This window comes from Aotus nancymaae, unplaced genomic scaffold, assembly GCF_030222135.1.
Source record: "Aotus nancymaae isolate 86718 unplaced genomic scaffold, 86718_ANA_hifiasm-v0.15.2.pri h1tg000036l, whole genome shotgun sequence".
NCBI lineage: Eukaryota > Metazoa > Chordata > Mammalia > Primates > Aotidae > Aotus > Aotus nancymaae.
The window spans coordinates 50060045-50079549 of NW_026988450.1; the positions used below are offsets into that span (position 1 = coordinate 50060045).

A 19505-nucleotide genomic window follows, 5' to 3' on the forward strand; every position below is an offset into this window, starting at 1 on the left:
TAATTTATAACTTTATTTTATAATTTTATAAATTGTTTTTAAACTATTACTTCATGCTTATGTGCATTTTATATAATTTATATATAAAATCAGATTTTACATATAATTAGTCATAAACTGCATAACAATATTTTGGCCAATGATAGACTATATATATACAATGGTAGTCCCATAAGATGATAATGGAGCTGAAAAATTCCCATCATCTAGTGACATTGTAGCCTTTGTAATATGTAGTGCAATCTGTTACTAGTGTTTGTGGTGATGTTGGTATAAACAAATCTACTCCGCTGCCAGTCATAAAAGCACAGCACACACAACTATATACAGTATGTAATACTTGATAATGATAATAATTGTGTTACTGGTTAATGTCCTTACTATACTATACTTTTCATTAGAGTATACTCATCTCCTTATTTAAAAAACTGTTAACTGCAAAACAGCCTCAGGGAGGTTCTTTAGAATGTATTCCAAAAGAAGGCTTCAGTGATTATAGATGACAGCTCCGTGTGTTAGTGCCCCTGGAGTCCCTCCAGTGGGACACGATGTGGTGGTAGAAGACAGTGATCCTGATGATCCCTGACTCTGTGTAGGCCTATGCTAATGTGTGTGCTTGTGTCTTAGTTTTAACAAAAAAGTTTAAAAAGTAAAATAAGAAACTTTAAGAATAGAAAAAAGCATACAGAATAAGAATATAAATAAATACTTTTGTATAGCTGTCTATACAATGCGTTTGTGTTTTTATTACAAGGGTCAAAAAGTAAAAAGTTTATTAAGTAAAAAAGTTAAGGCTGGGTGTGGTAGCTCACACCACTCTGGGAGGCCAAGGCAGTTGATCACTGAAGTCAGGAGTTCAAGACCAGCCTGCCTAACATGGTGAAACCCCATCTCTACCAAAAATACAAAAATTAGCCAGACATGGTGGTGGGCATCTGCAATCCCAGCTACTGGAGATGCTGAGGCAGGAGAATCACTTGAACCTGGGAGACGGAGGTTACAGTGAGTTGGGATCGTATCACTGTACTCCAGCCCGAGCAACAGAGCGAGACTGTCTCAAAACAAACAAAAAGCCAAAAAAACCCCCCAAAAAACAACTTACACAAATAGTAAGCTAAGGTCAATTTACTATTAAAGAAAAATATTTGTAGACTAAGTGCACAGTGTTTATAAAGTCTACAGTGGTATACAGGAATGTCCTAGGCCTTCACATTCACTCACCACTCACTGACTCATCCAGAGCAACTTCCCAGTTCTGCAAGCTTCATTCATGTCAAATGTCCAATACAGGTCTAACATTTTGTATTTTTTACACTGTATTTTTTTGTTTGTTTGTTTGAGACGGAGTCCCACTCTGCCACCCAGGCTGGAGTGCAGTGGTGTGATCTTGGCTCACTGCAACCTCTGACTCCTGGGTTCAAGAGACTCTCCTCGTTCAGCCTCCCAAGTAGCTGGGTCTACAGGCACCCCCCACCATGCCCGACTAATTTTTTTTGTATTTTTAGTAGAGACAGGGTTTCACCATGTTGATCAGGCTGGTCTTGAACCCCTGACCTCAGATGATCTGCCTGCCTCGGCCTCCCAAAGTGCTGTTATTACAGGCATGAGCCACCACGCCTAGCCTACACTATATTTTTACTGTATCTTTTTTATGTTTAGATGCAAAAATACTTAGCATTGTGTTACCATTACCTACAACATTCAGTACAATAACACTCTGTACAGGTTTGTGGCTTAAGAGCAATGTAGCTTAGGTCTCTAGTAGGCTATACCATCTAAGTTTGTGTAAGACATTCTAGGATGTCCATAAAATGACAAAACTGCCTAAAAATGGATTTTTCAGAATGTATCCCATGGTTAAGCAAGGCATGATTATATATAAATTTATGTGTAAAGTATAATTACTTAGGGTTACAACACTGAAGATCATAGGTTGTTATATATAAATATGGTATAATCATTTCCAAATATCTATGTCAATGTTTTAAATATAAATTGAGCTTACTGTGCCTAAAAAAATTAATACCATCACAGTACATTTTAAGGTGTGAGCAAGTCTGCTACACAATAGGTTTAATTGGTAATCAGTGCTTTAGGCCTCTCGGAAGAAAAGTGTTGATCCCATATATGTGAGGACATTCCCTGTGTGAAACTACTTGATTCAAGACAGGGGTCTGTATCTGCTCTTTCCTTGTCCCTCAGCTTCCACTCCTGTTTTCCCAAAACCATATTCCCTTGACCTCACAGAAGCATTTGGGATGCTGACTACCACTGTTGAGAACGTATTTAATCCACACACTGGTACAAAGCAGGCATTCAATGAACGGATGGTAGTTTATGATCCTGACAACCCAGCCTCAAACCGAAACTCTTCTCATGTCTGAGAACCTATATGACCCTGATGCTCCTCCTACCCCTTCTGACTGTTATGTTACTTCTCCTAGCTCCTTCTCTACTTATCCCCTAAAAGTGAGGGCTTTCCAACATTTTAACTTTAGTTTGTTTATTCTTTTCACTACAAACAGCCTTAAAGGTATGTTCCTAAGACTTCACCTTTATACAAATCTCTCCAGTCCTGACTTCTCTAGTCTCAGGTATCATGTTCCAAACTATATATGCTAAGTGTTCAAAAAATGTTGCCATGTGCCCTTTACCAGTGTACTTTTTCAAGGGTACACTTTCACATGCTTTGCAGAGTATTTTTTTACACAGCATGGATCCTTACTGCATTTCATTTGCTTTTATTGACTTATAAAGATCTATTTATCTGTGAGCTGCTAAAAACCCTTTAGCTTAAAATCTAGGTTTTTATGACAGGTTCTATGACAAATAGCAATGGCTGAAGTGAGGTGTGTGTCCCAGGTGGTGATGTAAGTTGATCCACTGAGATGCAAAAAGAAAATATTAGAATGCTTTTCATCTCATCCTGTGAATGCTTTATAATTACAATGGAAGTATGTGCATATAATTTATGGATAATTACATTGACAATATAGTCAAGATTTTTTTTTTTTTACTGATAGAACTTTATGATTTAAGTTTAGAGTCCACTGATAAAGAATGATCCTGACCTACAGTAATAATATTGAAACACCACTTGCCAGGTGATAAAAAGAAGTATTTCTAAACTAAGGTTGACATCTAGGAGCCTATTAAAACATTGAATACAAATACGCTCTACAGTCAGAAGCGTATCTTAAATCCAAGTGTGATGAAGATATCCTGACACCTATTCTGACTCAATATTCTCTCCATTTAAATTTATAAGCATCTGAGAAAGATAAGGACAAATAAAGATCAAGCAGTTTGTATGTTCAAATAAGTCAATATAAGAGTAGCTTTTCCCATTTGACAAAACATGCTCATTGTACATAACTATCTTATGGGCTCCCAGCATTGCATTACTCAATGCAAGAGGACTGCTGAATGAGAAGAATCTCAGAGCCTGTCTACCTGATCTCCTATCAAATGCTAGAAAACCCTGCTGCCCTGTCCCAGACATAATCAGATAATCCCTTTACTAAGAATTTTAAGGCAGGGGTGCTCCTGCCGTAAGACAAGCCACTGTGATACTGGAGAGATCTAGATGTTGTAATGAGGTTTCTTACAGTGAGATAACTTCCATCCATGGCTTTCAGATCTGCTCTCAGAACAAGACAGCATAGCAACTTTCCAAATGTCTCCCTAGTAAACATGGTTTACAGTCGACTCACCATCCCTGACCTCCTCCCAGCATTGTGTGGAATCTAGACCATGTTTCACTTATACAGAGCAAAGACAAAGACATTCAGAATAAAACAGCAACTTCACAAGAAAACTGTCTCTCAACAAATAAAAATGTGTGATTAACATGTGTTCTCCTAAACTAAGATTGCATTCCTATATTTTAAAGCAAAGAAGTCATGCTTGACTTGTAAAATTCAACTAATGCATTGGCTCTTAACCTGAAAAATGCCAAGACTGTTGCCCATATTTTGTACTTGTAAAATGTAATTTTTATAAATTCTAAATGGATTTAACATTTATTCCATTTAAACTGCTTCTTGGTTTTACTTTAGCCTTTCAGCCTGAAATCTTTCTGAACTGTGATTCTGTATTAGCTTTCCCTCCATACGCTGTGTTATCTGTAAACAGGTAACACACATATTACACACACTCTTAAAGCGGCCAAGATATGAGTGCAGAAATTCAAAAAAAGTTTAAGTCCACTAAAATGTACTATTGCCTGTAGACAATCTTGCTATCAAAATTACTATAAATTACTCTGCCTTGCTCAAATTGAGATGTATCATCAAGCTGTCCCTTGATTTCCTCAAGCATATTTTTATATGCAATTAAAAAAAATACTTTGTAAACTATAAAGGTTTCTACATAAACAGCAATACCTATATGAACCCTCTTAATAGCTTTAGTAATCTAAAAGAGTAAATCCAAAAAAGTTTATTAAAAAGTAATCTATAAAGCAATAAGAATAGTTTGTTGCAATTTAGTGACTGCTATATTGAAAGATAATAGTTTCATGCTGTCATAAACATTCAAGTAGACACAAAAATAAGACTACTCTTGTTCCCAAGGACAGTAAAGAACAGTATACTGATGAAAAGATGAAAGGTCATGCCCAGTGACTTTGAGGATCACAAGGAGTGATCCTATCAGACTGGACAGCATTAGAGAGAGGGCACAATAAGAATGGAAGAGGAAAAAGAGGGCACCCCAGTTAAGATGCAGAAAGACTGCAGAGGCAAGAAAGGCACAGTGAGAGTTACTCAAGGAACAGCAAGTAATTCACTCAGCAAGAGCATGGGAACAAGTATGGCAGAAGGGGCTGGCTGGAAGTACATGCTGGGGTCAGACTGTGGAGGACCTGTCAATCACAACCCAGGAGTATATGTTCATCTGGTGGGCCAGGGAGAGCACCTACGTGTTTCAGAGGGGGTTGTGACTTGAAGTGTTTTAGAAAAATTTCTCTCGTCACAAAGAAAACAAATGTGATGGGGGAAAAAAACTAGAAATAAAACTACACATGAAATTTGTCCAAGGTCTAACTGAGGAAAAAGGAGGTTCACAGTAAAAAGATAACGTACTTATTTACCTAGAGACCAAGAGCAAATTTATAATTTTGCATTTTTTTCAATATTTTCTTTTGTGCTTTTTAGAAAATCAAGACACCAATTACTTATCCTGTGTCTTCTGGACAGCTTCCTGTCTTTATCACTTTTCTAGATTGAAAGTGGTTCAGATTTAATGTCAAATTCTGCAAAGTCCTATAGCCTTCTGAGTCGTAATTCATCAAAGCCAAGTAAAAACCCAGTGAAATCATATGTCCTCTGGACATATGTCTCATATGTCCAGTAGTATTTCATCATACTGGGTTCATTTTCACAATGAGAGTTTTACAAAATACACAGCAAATAAATAGGTGTTGCTTAGGCAGTGCTAACACTCATTCCTTGCTATTACTCCTTAAATGAAAACAAGTTAATACATTTCCTTTACTACTTTTCAGGAACTTTTTGCCCTTCTAAAATTTAGTCTCCTGACACTATTTTTTATAGTTTGTAGTCTTCTTTCACATTTATTACTGTATATTCCTTTTTCCCACATTAGTACATTTTTCTAAGTGCTGAGGTTCATTTAAAAAAAAAAAAAAATCAGCATTCAAGTGAAGCCCTGAAGAATAAGTAGCATTTCCACAGCAGAAGACTGGGGTTGGGTGAGGAAAAAGCATTTTAGTCCTAAGAAAAAGCACAAGCAGAAATGGGCAAACGTGAGATGAGTATGTGTAAAGACATATTGTGTTAGTTTCATTAGAGGAAGGAGGGAACGGAAGACAGTGGGAAGAATGCTAACAGTTATTGAGCACTTATGACTGCACAGGAGCTTATATTCATTATTTCATTTGCTTGTTAACTTAAAACAGTCATTTGAGGTAGGTATCAGTTTCTGCATTTTATAAGGTGACTGAAGATACTGCAGTTCAGAAAGGTGAGGCAAACTGTCCAAAATGAGCAAGGAAAAAGCAGAGCCAGATTTGAACTTAGGTGTTTACCATTTTTCTCACTGGGTCATTCAAATACAGCTTTAAATTCTTATGTTTGGCCATTTTCTATCCTAACTAAGAAACTCTCTTGCTATCAGAAATGTTCCTGGCTATTCAAACCAAGGCTTAAATACAATCTATTTTGTTACTAAGAAAATCCACATATATAAATATTAAATAATAGAACCTAATAAAATATAGTTCCCAAACATAAAAGGTTATCTTGTCACTGTAACTTATAAACTAACAATCTAATAAAAATACTGTTTCTTAATAGCAGTCAGGTAACAATAAAAAACATATCTCACGGTCTGGTGCAGTGACTCAAGTCTGTAATCCCAGCACTTTGGGAGGCCAAGGCAGGTGGATCACCTAATGTCAGGAGTTCAAGACCAGCCTAGCCAACATGGTGAAACCCTGTCCCTTCTAAAAAAAAAAAAAAAAAAAAAAAAATACAAAAATTAGCCAGGCATGGTGGCATGTGTCCGTAGTCCCAGCTACTCAGGAGGCTGAGGGAGGAGAATCACTTGAACCCGGGAGGTGGAGGTTGCAGTGAGCCGAGATCGTGCCACTGCACTCTAGCCTGGGTGACAGAGTGAGACTCTATACTCTAGCCTGGGTGACAGAGCGAGACTCCGTCTCAAAACAAAACAAAACAAAATAAAAAAAAACAAACAACAAACCAAAAACATTTCACTAGTCTTCAATAAAAATATGCCTTAAATGCAAACTGGATTTATACTTTGACAGTTAAGGCTTCCAGCAAGTGGTGCAGACAGAGCCTACACTTTTGTTCTCTGTATAAAATAAGTTACAAGTTTCATAACTATAGTTATCTTGTGTTCCCTGGCAACTTTTGGTTCTTCCAAGTTTACTGTGGACAGCCAATTAAGTATAGTCAGAAGATCCCAACAAATAAATGGGCAACAGATAATTCACAAAATAGAAACTGTATCTGGCTAACAAAGGTAGTTAAAATTTTCCTGCTCCACTAGAAATCAAGGAAATATGCAATGGTTAACCTACCAAATTCAGGAAAAAGTACTAGTATTCAAACACAGGTAATACAGTAACACGCAAAACACTGTTGAATCAAGTATTGTCTGGTCTTATATACTATTTGCAGTATGCAACTCTGGTTCTCTCTCATTCACTATTTTAATAAAGTATTATACATTTTTCAGAAGCGCTTTAAAGTTTTATGATGTATAATTTTAAATGTAGAAATAAAGCCTTCTGCACAAATTAGAGAAAACCTAAATGTCCAACAACAGGAAAATGGTTAAAAAACTATAGGTAAATCTACCCAATGGATCATTATGTAGTCACAAAAATTCTACTTTGTATAGTTTATAACATGAAAAACCCACCTGTTGTTAAATGAAATAGCAAAATACAAAAACATAATATCCAAAAAGTGACTACAAAAATTCAAAAATGTGCATTAACTTAAAAAAAAAAATCTATGTGGTAAGAATGAGAGGGAGAGGGAGGAAGACACAGACACGGATACTATTCCAAAATGTTTTGTACTGGTAAATTTTTAAAATTCAACTTTACCATATTCTTCTAATTTTTATATATGAAATATATTTCAAAATATATTAGTTTTATAATGAAGTAGAAGACAAAAATGTCAGGTATAGCCATACTGTAGTCTGGGGTTATTTAGTACAGGGACAAACATCCCTAAATACAGCTTTTTGGGCCTTAGTAGTATCATTGCATTAGAACATAGCAAAATTCTTACCCATTAATCTACATTCATAACCTAGAATAACCAAAAGTTAAATTATGGACAGTAAACTGTTAAACTGGGAAACATACAAGAGGTTGTAAAAAGATCTCTATCAAAGCAGTACCAACATGGTATTGCATTAATAAATGTAATATAAGTTTTCCTGACATACTTGCACCACATCACTCTCCTGCATCCAAACCCTGAAAGAGTCTCCAGTGTCAGGAGTAATTTGAACAATTTGAACAATTTTCTGCAGTGCGCATGCATTCCACAGTCTCGTCCCATTCTAATGATTCTCCCCACTCTCTTCCATGGGATCAAAGACTCTTATTCACAAGCCTTGTGCTCGGGCTGGCCTACTCACTTTCTCTCAAAGAAACTTTTTATGTACTTTTGCTCACTTAGCCACCCACACCTTGATTTCCCTATTCCTTCCTACTCCTGGCTCAGCTGACTCCTCATACTCCAGGCACAGACTGCCCTCTTTAACCCACAAGCCATCTCATATATACATAAATGCACACATATACATATACCTCACTAAGTTATTGTCTATAACACACACCAAGCACTTAGCCATATAGCCTAAAATTATGCAAATAAAAATATGTATTATCACCAGAATGCATCCGAATTTCCAAAGATTAGGGAACTTTGCTGTATTTCTTTATATAATACATTGTTTTTATATAATGCTTTACAGCTTATAATGCAACTTCACATATATGATTTTCAATAAATACCTTAGTGACTTAAACTTCTCAGAGTTCATCCCCAAAAGATCTGGGATAAAGATATTCTTCCTCCCTACAACCCTCAAATAATATTAGTTAATAGTAGAAATAACAATTACTTCACATGGAGATAATTAACAATTATCTCCATGTGAATATAAAGAAAGTGACCAAAGTCTGTCTCTGAATGTGCGGATTTTAAATTTGGAGCCATAAAGTATAAAAAGAATAGAAGCTAAAAAATGGCTATTCAAAAAAAAAAAAAGAGGGTAACTCAGTAAAACAACTTATCAAAAGAACATTTAAAATAAAAAATATTTTCAATTTAATGTGGTAATCTATAAAAATGACAGGATGAACTTTTATTTTAAAAAGTCTGTTTTCTTTGTTAAGTAGACAGATGTTTTCATTAAACCTACACACTGAAAGCTCTTAAGATTTTTCTGAAACTTTTACAATAAATAAAATTAAGGTAGCTTAAACTATTTCAAAATATAAAGTTATAGCAAACACAACTCCCTGGTGTTGATCTTCATTGCCATATACTGTTAAAAGGTACATGACCAAAAAAGTACTCTGACCAAACAAAACCACTTTCCAAGAAAACCAGAAATCTAGTACAAATAAATTAATTCAGACTGAGTAATTTAAATATGGTATTTTAGTTATAGTTTGGACTGTGTTTGATCACTGTGTTATAGAAAAAGGCCATTAACCACATTTTAAAGTAGGTACAGTATATTACGTGTGTGTGTGTGTGTGTGTGTGTGTGTGTATTTTTTTTTTCAAGGCAGAGTCCACTCTGTTGCCCAGGCTGGAGTACAGCAGTGGTAAGATCTTGGCTCACTGCAACCTCCGCCTCCCAGGTTCAAGCCATTCTCTTGCCTCAGCCTCCTGAGTAGCTGGGATTACAAGTGTGTGTTATCACACCCAGCTAATTTTTGTATTTTTAGTAGAGACGTGGTCTCCTCATGTTGGCCAGGGCTGGTCTCAAACTCCTGACCTCAAGTGATCCATCCACCTCAGCCTCCCAAAGTGCTGTGATTACAGACGTGGGCCACTGCACCTGGCCACATCACATGTATTAATGAAAATTAAAAACATGGTTTTTCTTAGGTAAAATAGTAATGTTGAAAAATTTTATCTTATGCCACATCTCAGGTTTGAATTATGATGTCATTAATTACCTATATAGACTCTTTAATATAAAATTAAAAGTAGTACTTCAAATCTTACAATATCAAGGACTTATTCATCCAATTCAATTAACTGACCTAAGTATTTTTCATAATTGTATTTTTATGTTACTAGCCAATCAATTCCCCTCTTCCAACAATTCACACTTATTCTATATAGTAATGTTTCAAAATGACAAGTTTTTTCCACCCAAGTATTCTACCAACCTCAAAAAGGCAAGGACTGCATGGAAAACAATGAGAAATGAAAGAAATCTCTTGCTACCCTCAGATCTACCAAGCTATACTTAAGAGCCAATTCTAAGTTCAGAAAGAAAAAATAAAGTGGGAATATAAAAACTCTTAAAAATGTAGAAGAAATTAGACTAGTTTAGTTTTCTTTAATATCTTCTTTAATATGACATTACAGCACACAACTGAGCCCCTAGTGTGTTAGTTAAACATGGGGATGTATATCCATATGAATAGAATGGAAACAAGTTTAATCTTAACCCCATTCCTTTTGGCAAGTAATAGAAATACAGCATACAAATGGACCAATTCTCTCTCAGTGTATTTTATCAAGTCTTTGAAGACACCATAACAGTTTTATAATGAACTTTGCTGTAATCTGTTAAAGAATCCTCAAATTAAATTACAGGGATGTTTCGTTTTAACTCAAACACAGTAAAACGGGGATTGTACTAATAATCCCCTCATGAAGTATAAGGATTAATGCTCACGTAAGATCAATGCAGCTATTTCCCTATCACTGAGATACAGTGTTAAATATGGTGTCTTCAGCTGCTTAAAAGAAAAGGGTTAAATATAAGAACAAAAGAACTTTCATCCTGAATTACAGTCAGTAAAACAAATGAAAAAAAAAATTAAACCAAAACTTGTGAATGGTTTTATATGATTTGTCACTAAACATAAACATACATATGTTCAAAGCACTTTTAAAAAGTTTTAAGTTGTGATTTAACCAGAACTTCTGCAATACCCATAAGAAATTAGGTAAAATTCTAATGTTCTGGTAATCAACATATTAGGAAACAACAGATATTAAATTTGAAGGGAAATTACACAAAATAAAAGGACTATTTTAAAGTAAGGGCATAAGAATAGGAGTTGCTAACTATAGCACTGAAGCTTTTCCTTGGAAATATCTTAAACCTACAGGGAAGACAAACAAGGTGGGCAAAATATGCAGAGCTAAAGCAATGACAAGTTACAGCAGAAGAGGGAATGCATTCTCTAATCCACAGGATCAGATATGTGGCTCTAAGCAGTTACCAGGAAATATTTAAGTGTTCTTCCTATCATGTTAATTAAAAAATTTAAACCGAGTTACAGTAGTTTTACAAGTTAAGAGCTGACACAAGCAAATTACAAGAACTCTAAAATTAGCCTTCCTTAATTGAGTAGGATTTACCATATCCATCTGAACAAACCCATTTTCCCATCCTGAGATCTAAAAGAATGTGAATATTGACCCATTTTAATGCTTTTCAAGTTCTGAAGGAAGTATACCGTACACCAGTCTTTTGATTTTAGGAAATAGCACAAAGCAGACTCCTAAAATCAACTCACTTATAAAAGAAAGGAGGGAGGGGGTTCTAGGAATTCATCCAGCCACAAGTCATTCCAATCTTCCTGTTAATGCAAAATCCGTTTGTATAAACAGCCAAATAATAACTTCCAAAAACCTCAAAAATTATGTTTCAATTTCAAATTAAAGAACTTCAAGAATTTTCAAAGAATCTAGTATCAAAACAGATCTTTACCAGTTCACATTTGTTCCATATTTTGCATTAAACAATAGGCTTAATGATTATTTCATTATGGCATATACACATGAGAACCTAATCTTTCAGAAGGGCTCACTGACAATCCAACTGCTTTTAGGAATTTATCAGTTATCTACAGGGAACACCTGATTGGCAGTTAGAGCCAGGTCATACCGCAATTTTAAATATTCCAACTCGGCTGGGTGTGGTGGCTCATGCATGTAATCCCAGGACTTTGGGAGGCCGAGGCGGGTGGATCATGAAGTCAAGGGATCGAGACCATCCTGAGCAACATGGTAGAACCCCATCCCTACTAAAAATACAAATATTAGCTGTGCATGGTGGCGCATGCCTGTAGTCCCAGTGACTGGGGAGGCTGAGGCAGGAGAATCACTTGAACCTGGGAAGCGGAGGTTACAGCGAGCCAAGATTGCACCACTGCACTCCAGCCTGGTGACAGAGCGAGACTCCGTCTCAAAAAAAAAAAAAAAACCAACAAAACAAAAACGCATATATATATTCTAACTCAAACACAGGAAATAATCAGAGGGGGACAATGATATATAACTGCAATATACTAAGGCAGCAGATAAGTCATTTTTCACCTAGATCATCAGCTGCCAATAAAATCGTATGCATAAGTTTAATGAATGAGTGCTCCAATTTAACTAAGGAACTTGTCACAGAGCTGAGAAAGGGATATAAGAATTGCACTTGCAATTCTAGCTGATGAATTCATTAGATTTTTATAAGGCAAATAATGTGGAAAGTTAGAACAGAATTTCTAAAACCATTTATCCTGTGATGTTGTAAATCAAAGTACTACTTTATTAAATGAGTTATTTTACACAATATGAACATCAATATAATTACAATTGTAAAAAAATTTTTTATAACAAGGATGGACTGATTTTCAGATTTCCAAATCAGAGTCAACTGTACATTTACACAGAATTGTCTTTGCATGAAGCCCAAAAGGGAACAGCATAAAAATGAGTGTTTCTGTAGCCCCTTTATTTTTGCTGATCAACAGTTTGTTAGAAAAGCAGCTGCAGGTATGTTACCTAAGGTCTGATACAGTAGAAGACTCAAAGGTGTCATGAATTCACCTATAAAACATAAGCAAAATTTTCAATGAATGTTACCATTACACAAATGCAACTTATCTGCATTTCAAATAACTAAGAAGAAACACTATGAAGATAGTATCTGGTAAATTTGTCAACTGGACTTTATATACAGAACTTTGAAGAATTTATTTTAAAAAGAAATAATTCTCAAACACACAACACATCCACCACTAACTCCACTCTTTAGGGGGAAAAATTCCAACCAAATATAATGTGTAAAGTGATGACTTTCAAAAACAACAAATTTATAAACAAATTTACATGGCACATATCTACATTTTGCCCTATATTTTAATACTCACAAACTCAGCTAAGGGGATGGGTTAGGGGGAAAAAAGAAGAACATCTGCTAATTATTATAAGTAAAATAACTGCAAAAAGGTGCTCAGGAACATTGGTGTACACTGTTTCTGAGAGGAAAACTCTCAAATATCTTTGTAATCACTATTTCATTTAAAAATGATAAGTTTCTTCCATTCTTGGACCAGAGTTGGCCAGCATGTACTCATCTTCCCATTTTTGGCTACAGTAGTAAAAATTTGGATGTTTCAAAGGCATTGAAAGGAAATAGTCTGAGAAAAAGGGACTTTTAAGTTACACATTAAAAGGTGGAAGCAATAAAGTCTCAGAAGGCAGAAATTAATTTCACAATATGAGAAGACAGTTTTGGTCTTTTTGCAACCCTGATATTAACAAACCAATAAAAAAGAGGTCAGTTACCTGTAAACAACCTTATGCCTGAACATCAGCTAATTCTGGAGGAAGTGGAGTCTTAGGATGCTTGCTCTCAAAGTGCTGCTTGAAGGTCTTAGGGTCTGGCATTTGTGTCTAACAAAAAAATTGTGCAAAAGAGAGCTAGACTTTATTTATGAAACAAAAATGTGTTACTTTTTAGAATCCTGAACCTTCTCATGATACACAATTATCACAAAACATCTTTAAATTCCTACAACTCAGTGGCTGGCATATGAAGAGGGATTTTGTGGTAAAGAAATTCCTAACATTCCCAAATTTCACATATAAAGAAAGGTAGGTCACACAGAATGTTTCTGCTTATCTGATTAACAGCAAACAACAGGTAACATTTACTGAACCCTTATTATGTTAAGCATGTTACCTTAATTCCCACAGAACCTTTAAAGTAATCTGTAGCTCTTTCTAGCATCCTCATTTCATGTGATAAGAAAACTAAAACCCAGAGTTTAATTTGCCCAAGACCTTATTTTAACTTAATACTAGGTATGTGACCTCTCAAATACTATACTATACTGACTTCCCTTGACAAGAACCTTCAATTATTTATTTTTAACCCATTCAATTAACAAACTATGAAATAAAAGTCTATGGGTTTGAGTTTTTAAATATGCAAATTACTTTAGCACTTTTAGGTTAAGGTATTTCTTCATTATTAATTGATTAAACTGTGCACCCTACCTCTTTCCAAACAATCAGAAGCTGCTCAATTTCATTATTTTGAGTGTATATGTAGGAAACTAACCCCACTATGGTTTCCTTTGGCACTGCCATTCACTAACTTCAAGGGTAATTAGCTTAAACAAACAGGCAAGAGGCTCTGATTTGGAATTTCAGAAGTATTTCTTTGAGAGGCAGTACAGTAGTGGTCCAGAGGGTAGACTCTGGAGCTGAACTGCCTGACTTCAGATTCCAGCTCTTCTACTAACCAGTAGGGTGACCCCACACAAACTGTTTAATTTCCATGACTCAGTTTACTCTTCTGTAAAATGAGAGTAATAAAAGTACTTTATTTCATAGGGTTGTTACGTGGATTAAATGGGTGAATACACGTAAAACACCTAGATCTATGTCTGGCATATGGTAAGCACTCAAAAGTAGCTGCTGTAATTATTGTTTTTCAAATCTAATAAAACACATTAATTCTAAGAAAAGCTTTCAACATGAATATACTCTATATAGTTTTATAGACATCCTAATTACGGATTTAGTGAAGGAGGAGGAAAAAAAAGCCAATGATATTACCAGAGGTATATTTACTGGCATATCACATAGCTCTAAGAATGTAGTTTACAGCTATATGATATAGTGAAGTGTATCATATGCCCTTAGGAAGACATCTTTATTCTATATAAATAAAGCGATTTTGTTTTATTCACTCCTTTTCCCCAGCACCTAGAGAATTTTGTCTGGCCACAGAAGCCATTCAAAACATATTTGTTGAAAGGATGAATGAGATAGATACCTTAAATAACCAGCTCTTGAACCTACTATTTCAAGTAAAGCATCTATTCTGCCATGGTTTCAAAATTTTAATTTACACAAACCAATTTATAATGAAAGAATTGCCATGGGAGAGCTTATCTTTCAATTCCCCTTACCCTACAGACAGTGCAGGTATATATTAAGGCAGCTTTGGCAGCAGCCTTTTGGTCATGTCCTTGTTTCTTCTTTTGTCCAGCTTGCTTTTTGGCATTTTTCTGCTGAGACTGAATCTTCTGCTGTCCACGAGCCATATCTAAAAACAGAAGGTAAAGCATTAGAGTGGCTTATTTACTCTAATACAGAGTAATCTAAGCATAAGAATGTTCTTAGAATTGAAGCCTTAAGTTTTATAGAAACATCTGGCAAATAAAAATGTATAGGTATTAAAATTCCCACATACAACTACTACAAAAGTATCTACTGGCACAACTCTGTGGAAAGCTAGTTGGTAGTTGTTTATTCTATGAGCCAGCAATTCCACTCTTGGTATATATCCAATAGAAATGCAAATGTTATGTACCCAAGACATGTACAAAATGTTCACAGTGCCTATTCCAAAACTAGAAACAATCTGAATGCCTATCAACAGTAAAATGGATGCACAACTTGTATACATATTTTTATAGTATTTATACAACGGGAATACTACGCAGCATTTAAAAAATTGTTACAAGTAACAACTTGGTTGTATCTCAATGTTAAAGGAAAGAAGCCAGTTGTGGAGAATATACATTATTTAAAGTTTGAAACAGGCAAAGCTAATCTATAGTGAAAGGAGTCACCTTGGGGGTTAGAGTTAATGACTGGGAAGGCAGTGCAAGAAGAGGACTTAGGGGTTCTGAAAATGTTCCCTACCTTGAATCAAGTGTGTTTACTTGTAAAAATTCATTGAACTGTACACTTAAGATTTATGCACTTTATTGTATGTAATCTTCAAAAATTTACTAAGAAAGATTAGCCACCCCCCATCATTTATTTGATTACTCAACAAAGGCAATTTCCCTTCCCAGTATTCACGGTGACTTGCAATTGTGATTCTTATAACTTTAAGGAAGAGCTGACAGCTAATCCTTCTAAAGGAGACCACTGAAACGGGTGGACACTGTTCTCTTAAATACTTAGTTTTCATAAAACTACTGTTATTATTTTTTTTAAAACATTGGTCTTGCTGGATTGCTGCACAAATTATAAAATAAGATTATTAGCAAGCTACTAATTCCAGAAGGTTCTTTGCTCTCTAGTAGTTCCAAGTTGAGGGAATGAACGTGGTTAAGAGGGTTCTTTTACAAAGCTGAAAGATACCACTTTTTATTACTGATGATCTGAAGTGAACCCAAATGGATTAAAAAAAATCATGTCGCTGAAAAAAAGTTACTTTTACTTTTCCATTTAAAGGCTTTTATTAGACCATACAAGTTAAACCTGTTCATAAAGAGTCTTTCATGAGTCTCAATTGCTTTTTAAATATATCAAAATTGGATCCTAAGAAGAATTCATATATATATAGTTTTGACTAGCACTGTAACTAAATGTAAATTATTGCAGGACAGGAACATACAATGTATTTATATTAACTTCACCAGGGAAGGGTGAAGCTTTTTCTGATTGGAACCGTAATTAGTTAATGGATATGAGGTCAAAGCATTTCATAAAAATTATTGAGCTCCTATTCCCCAAAAAAGGAAACTGAAAAAATACACTGGAGAAGTTCCCACTAGCAAAAAAATGAACTGACAAGTCAGATAAAATATAAAAGAGGGTCAATGTTTTTCAGGATAGTCGGCTGAATCAACTGACAAAACATAGAGTTTTTATATTAGGCTAGCATACTACATACTAGCCTAATACATTTTCGTAATTGAAAATGTTAGCATGCTAGCCTAATATGAGAACCCCATTCCCACCAAACAATGGTAAATATTGCTAGCTGTATCAGTCCTTGAAGACTAAGCTTCCATTTTTGCTTAAACAAACAAACAAAAGTAAGGTTCGAGCCTATAATCCCAGCACTATGGGAGGCCAAGGCAGGCGGATCACCTGAGGTCAGGAGTTCAAGACCAGCTTGGCTAACACGGTGAAATCTCGTTTCTACTAAAAATACAAAAAATTAGCCAGGGGTGGTGGCGTGCATCTGTAATTCCAACTACTCGGGAGGCTGAGGCAGGAGAATCACTTGAACTCAGGAGGCGGAGGTTGCAGTGAGCCGAGATCGAGCTATTGCACTCCAGCTTGGGCAACAAGAGCAAAACTCCTCTCAAAAAAAAAAACAAAAAAACAAAAAAAACAAATCTTTATTAATTCTAAGCCAAATGGCACATTTTTTTTTTTAATGTATGTTTAAGTCCGATGTTACTGCAAGCTTACAAACCTATTCGCATGAAAAAGAGGTTTGGATACTTTTGTATAATTTGGACGACAGTAGTCACATGATCAATCTTCACGCATACCAATGTTTTATAACATTTTTTCTGTCTCAGTGTCTTACTATCAGGACCTTGTAACAAAGTAGTCAGTCCTGTCACTCATCTTAACTCTTCTGACACAATGTATTTTATGTATGCTGATACACTGATTTTGTGGGAATTCTCGTTTTACGATTTAAAAAATCTTCAAAAATTAAGCCACTAATTTCAGAAGTTTCTTTGCTCTCTAGAAGTTACTAGCTACTGTGATAGTTCCATGTAGTGACTCGTACAAAGTAATGTCAATAGATACACAAAATTATTTTTAACTTTTGCACTTAGGACTTTCCCTAAAATGTTAACATTACACAATAGTTAACCCATTTTCCATTGTCATCAAACAGCAATCAAACAGTCCGAAGAGACTTAATAAAGACAGTAGTTGCTTGTTCTTATTCTGAAGACAGAAAACACCACATAAAGGAAATTGAATCAAATAGGCTAAATGCATGAGGTAGGCCCCTAACTTCTGACAACACGCCACATCGATTTCCTTTCTGAAAGCAGAAACTCAAACGAACCAACCACCTGCTTTTGGACAGCTCAACTTAAGATTTGCTCTCAAGCCAACAGCATTTTCTACAAAATCGTAAGCAGCTACAACCGTTCCTTGATTAAATGCGACAAACTGGAGGGAAAACGTCATTTACAAATACCTACATGCTGGTTTTTAATGCAACTCTTCGTGTGGTTTTCCGAGGGGCTGCAAAGAAGGAAGTAGTAGAAGGAACGAGTTCTAAAATGAGGCGCTCTCGTAGGAGGCAACAAGTAAGCACTGCCCCAAAGCTCCTTTAAAACCAACACAAATGAGTAAGAGAAGAAAAGGATTTTGGGTCCAGGAAGTAGGCACATTCTCCGTAACCATCTGAAAGGAAGAGGCCCAGGCAGCGCTCCATAGGCTGACCCTAGCTTTCAACTCCATCGTTTTGAGAAGAGAAGAGGAGGAACGCACCCAGAGTGAGGTCTCCTTCACCCCACACTTCTCCGACCCCAGCCGCAGCCTGGCGCACCTTCCTTCCCAAACCGGCCTCTCCCGCCTCGGAAACCCCTCTTCCTCCCTGCCACCAAAGGCCAGGCAGCCCCCACCTAGCCAGTCCTCAAGGACCCTGGTCCGAGACCCGCCTCCCGGAGGCCAAAACTGCCCGAAACCCGGACCCTGAGGCCACCGGGAGCGCCGGCCTCCGGCAGCCGACCGGCGGCTGTCGCCGGGGATAAGGTTACCACTCCGCTCCCGCGGCTGGCCTGCCACCCGGCCACCTGCAGGGCCTGGCAGGCGCCCGAGTTCACCCTCCTTCCCGCGGCCCGCGCTGGGCCGGGCTCCGGCGCTCCCTGCGACCCCTCGCGACCCGCGGCGAGTCCCACGGTCCCCACCGCCCCCCGCCGGCCGGCCCCCGCCCCGTTTCCCGGGCGTCCCGCGGCGTCAGCGCCGCCCCCGCTGCCGCTCACCCGGGCCGGGACAGTCTTGAGTCGGAGAGACCGCGCAGCGCAAGAGGGCAGGGGAAGAACGCCGGAGAGAGAGTAATGGGGAGCGCGCCCAGTACCGCTTGGGCCTCCTCCACCCGCCGAGGTGGGGAAAGAGGAGAGCCGGGAGCACAACAGCCCGCGCCTCGCACGCCCGCCGCCGCCGCCGCACGCCCGCCGCCGCCTCAGCCTTAGGGGAGGCCACTACGCCTCGTGCCCGCGCACGCCGCGCGGATCTCCCCGGCGCCCCCGCCCCGCCCGCTCCTCGTAGCCCCGCCCACTTGCCTTCCTGCGGCAGCCTCCTCCCCGCCCCCGCCCCCACCCTGCTTGCACGCCTGCGCCCTGGCCCGTCGCGCGGGCCAATGGCAGCGCGCCCCTATTACATAAGCGCGAGTGCTGACCCTGGCGGACGTGAACTTCGGGGAACGTCGCCCTCTGTCCCCGGGCGCCCCTCCTCTCCGTCGCACTCTCTCGGCGGCTTCTTCACCTGGCCTTGGGAGCCGCGTGGTCCCTGTCCTGGCTGGAGACCGGGCCGCGGCGTGTTTCACAAGTCGCTGTCTCGCTCACCCGCTCGGGCGGCAGCCGGGCCTGAGGCCCCGCGTCCCTTTTCCCGCGCCTCCCTGGCTGTCGCGCCAGTCTCCGCGGCGCCCTCCTGGGCACCGGCTGAGGAGCTGGCCCGGGAGAGGAGCGCGGGGCCGCGGCGGCCAGGTCACAGTCTGGGAGCCCCGCCACCG

General features: G+C 38.0%; 1 protein-coding gene across 4 annotated transcripts in view; it reads right to left on the reverse strand.

Annotated features, from left to right (window-relative positions):
- ZNF706 (zinc finger protein 706) overlaps positions 1-18928 on the reverse strand; it is a 38176-nt gene extending 19248 nt beyond the window's left edge. Inside the window, exons 1-4 of one of the 4 annotated variants that reach the window (XM_021675747.2) lie at positions 18757-18928; positions 14965-15101; positions 13331-13438; positions 12283-12589 (exon numbers count right to left, since the gene is read on the reverse strand). In XM_021675747.2, the coding sequence (XP_021531422.1) occupies positions 13343-13438; positions 14965-15099 (231 nt within the window). In that variant the 5' untranslated portion in view covers positions 15100-15101; positions 18757-18928 and the 3' untranslated portion in view covers positions 12283-12589; positions 13331-13342. Of the gene's footprint in view, positions 1-12282; positions 13439-14964; positions 15102-17970; positions 18386-18756 lie in introns of those variants that run through there. The other 3 variants (XM_064384459.1, XM_064384457.1, XM_064384458.1) reach the window with 3 other exon arrangements.
- Positions 18929-19505: the final 577 nt, after the last annotated feature.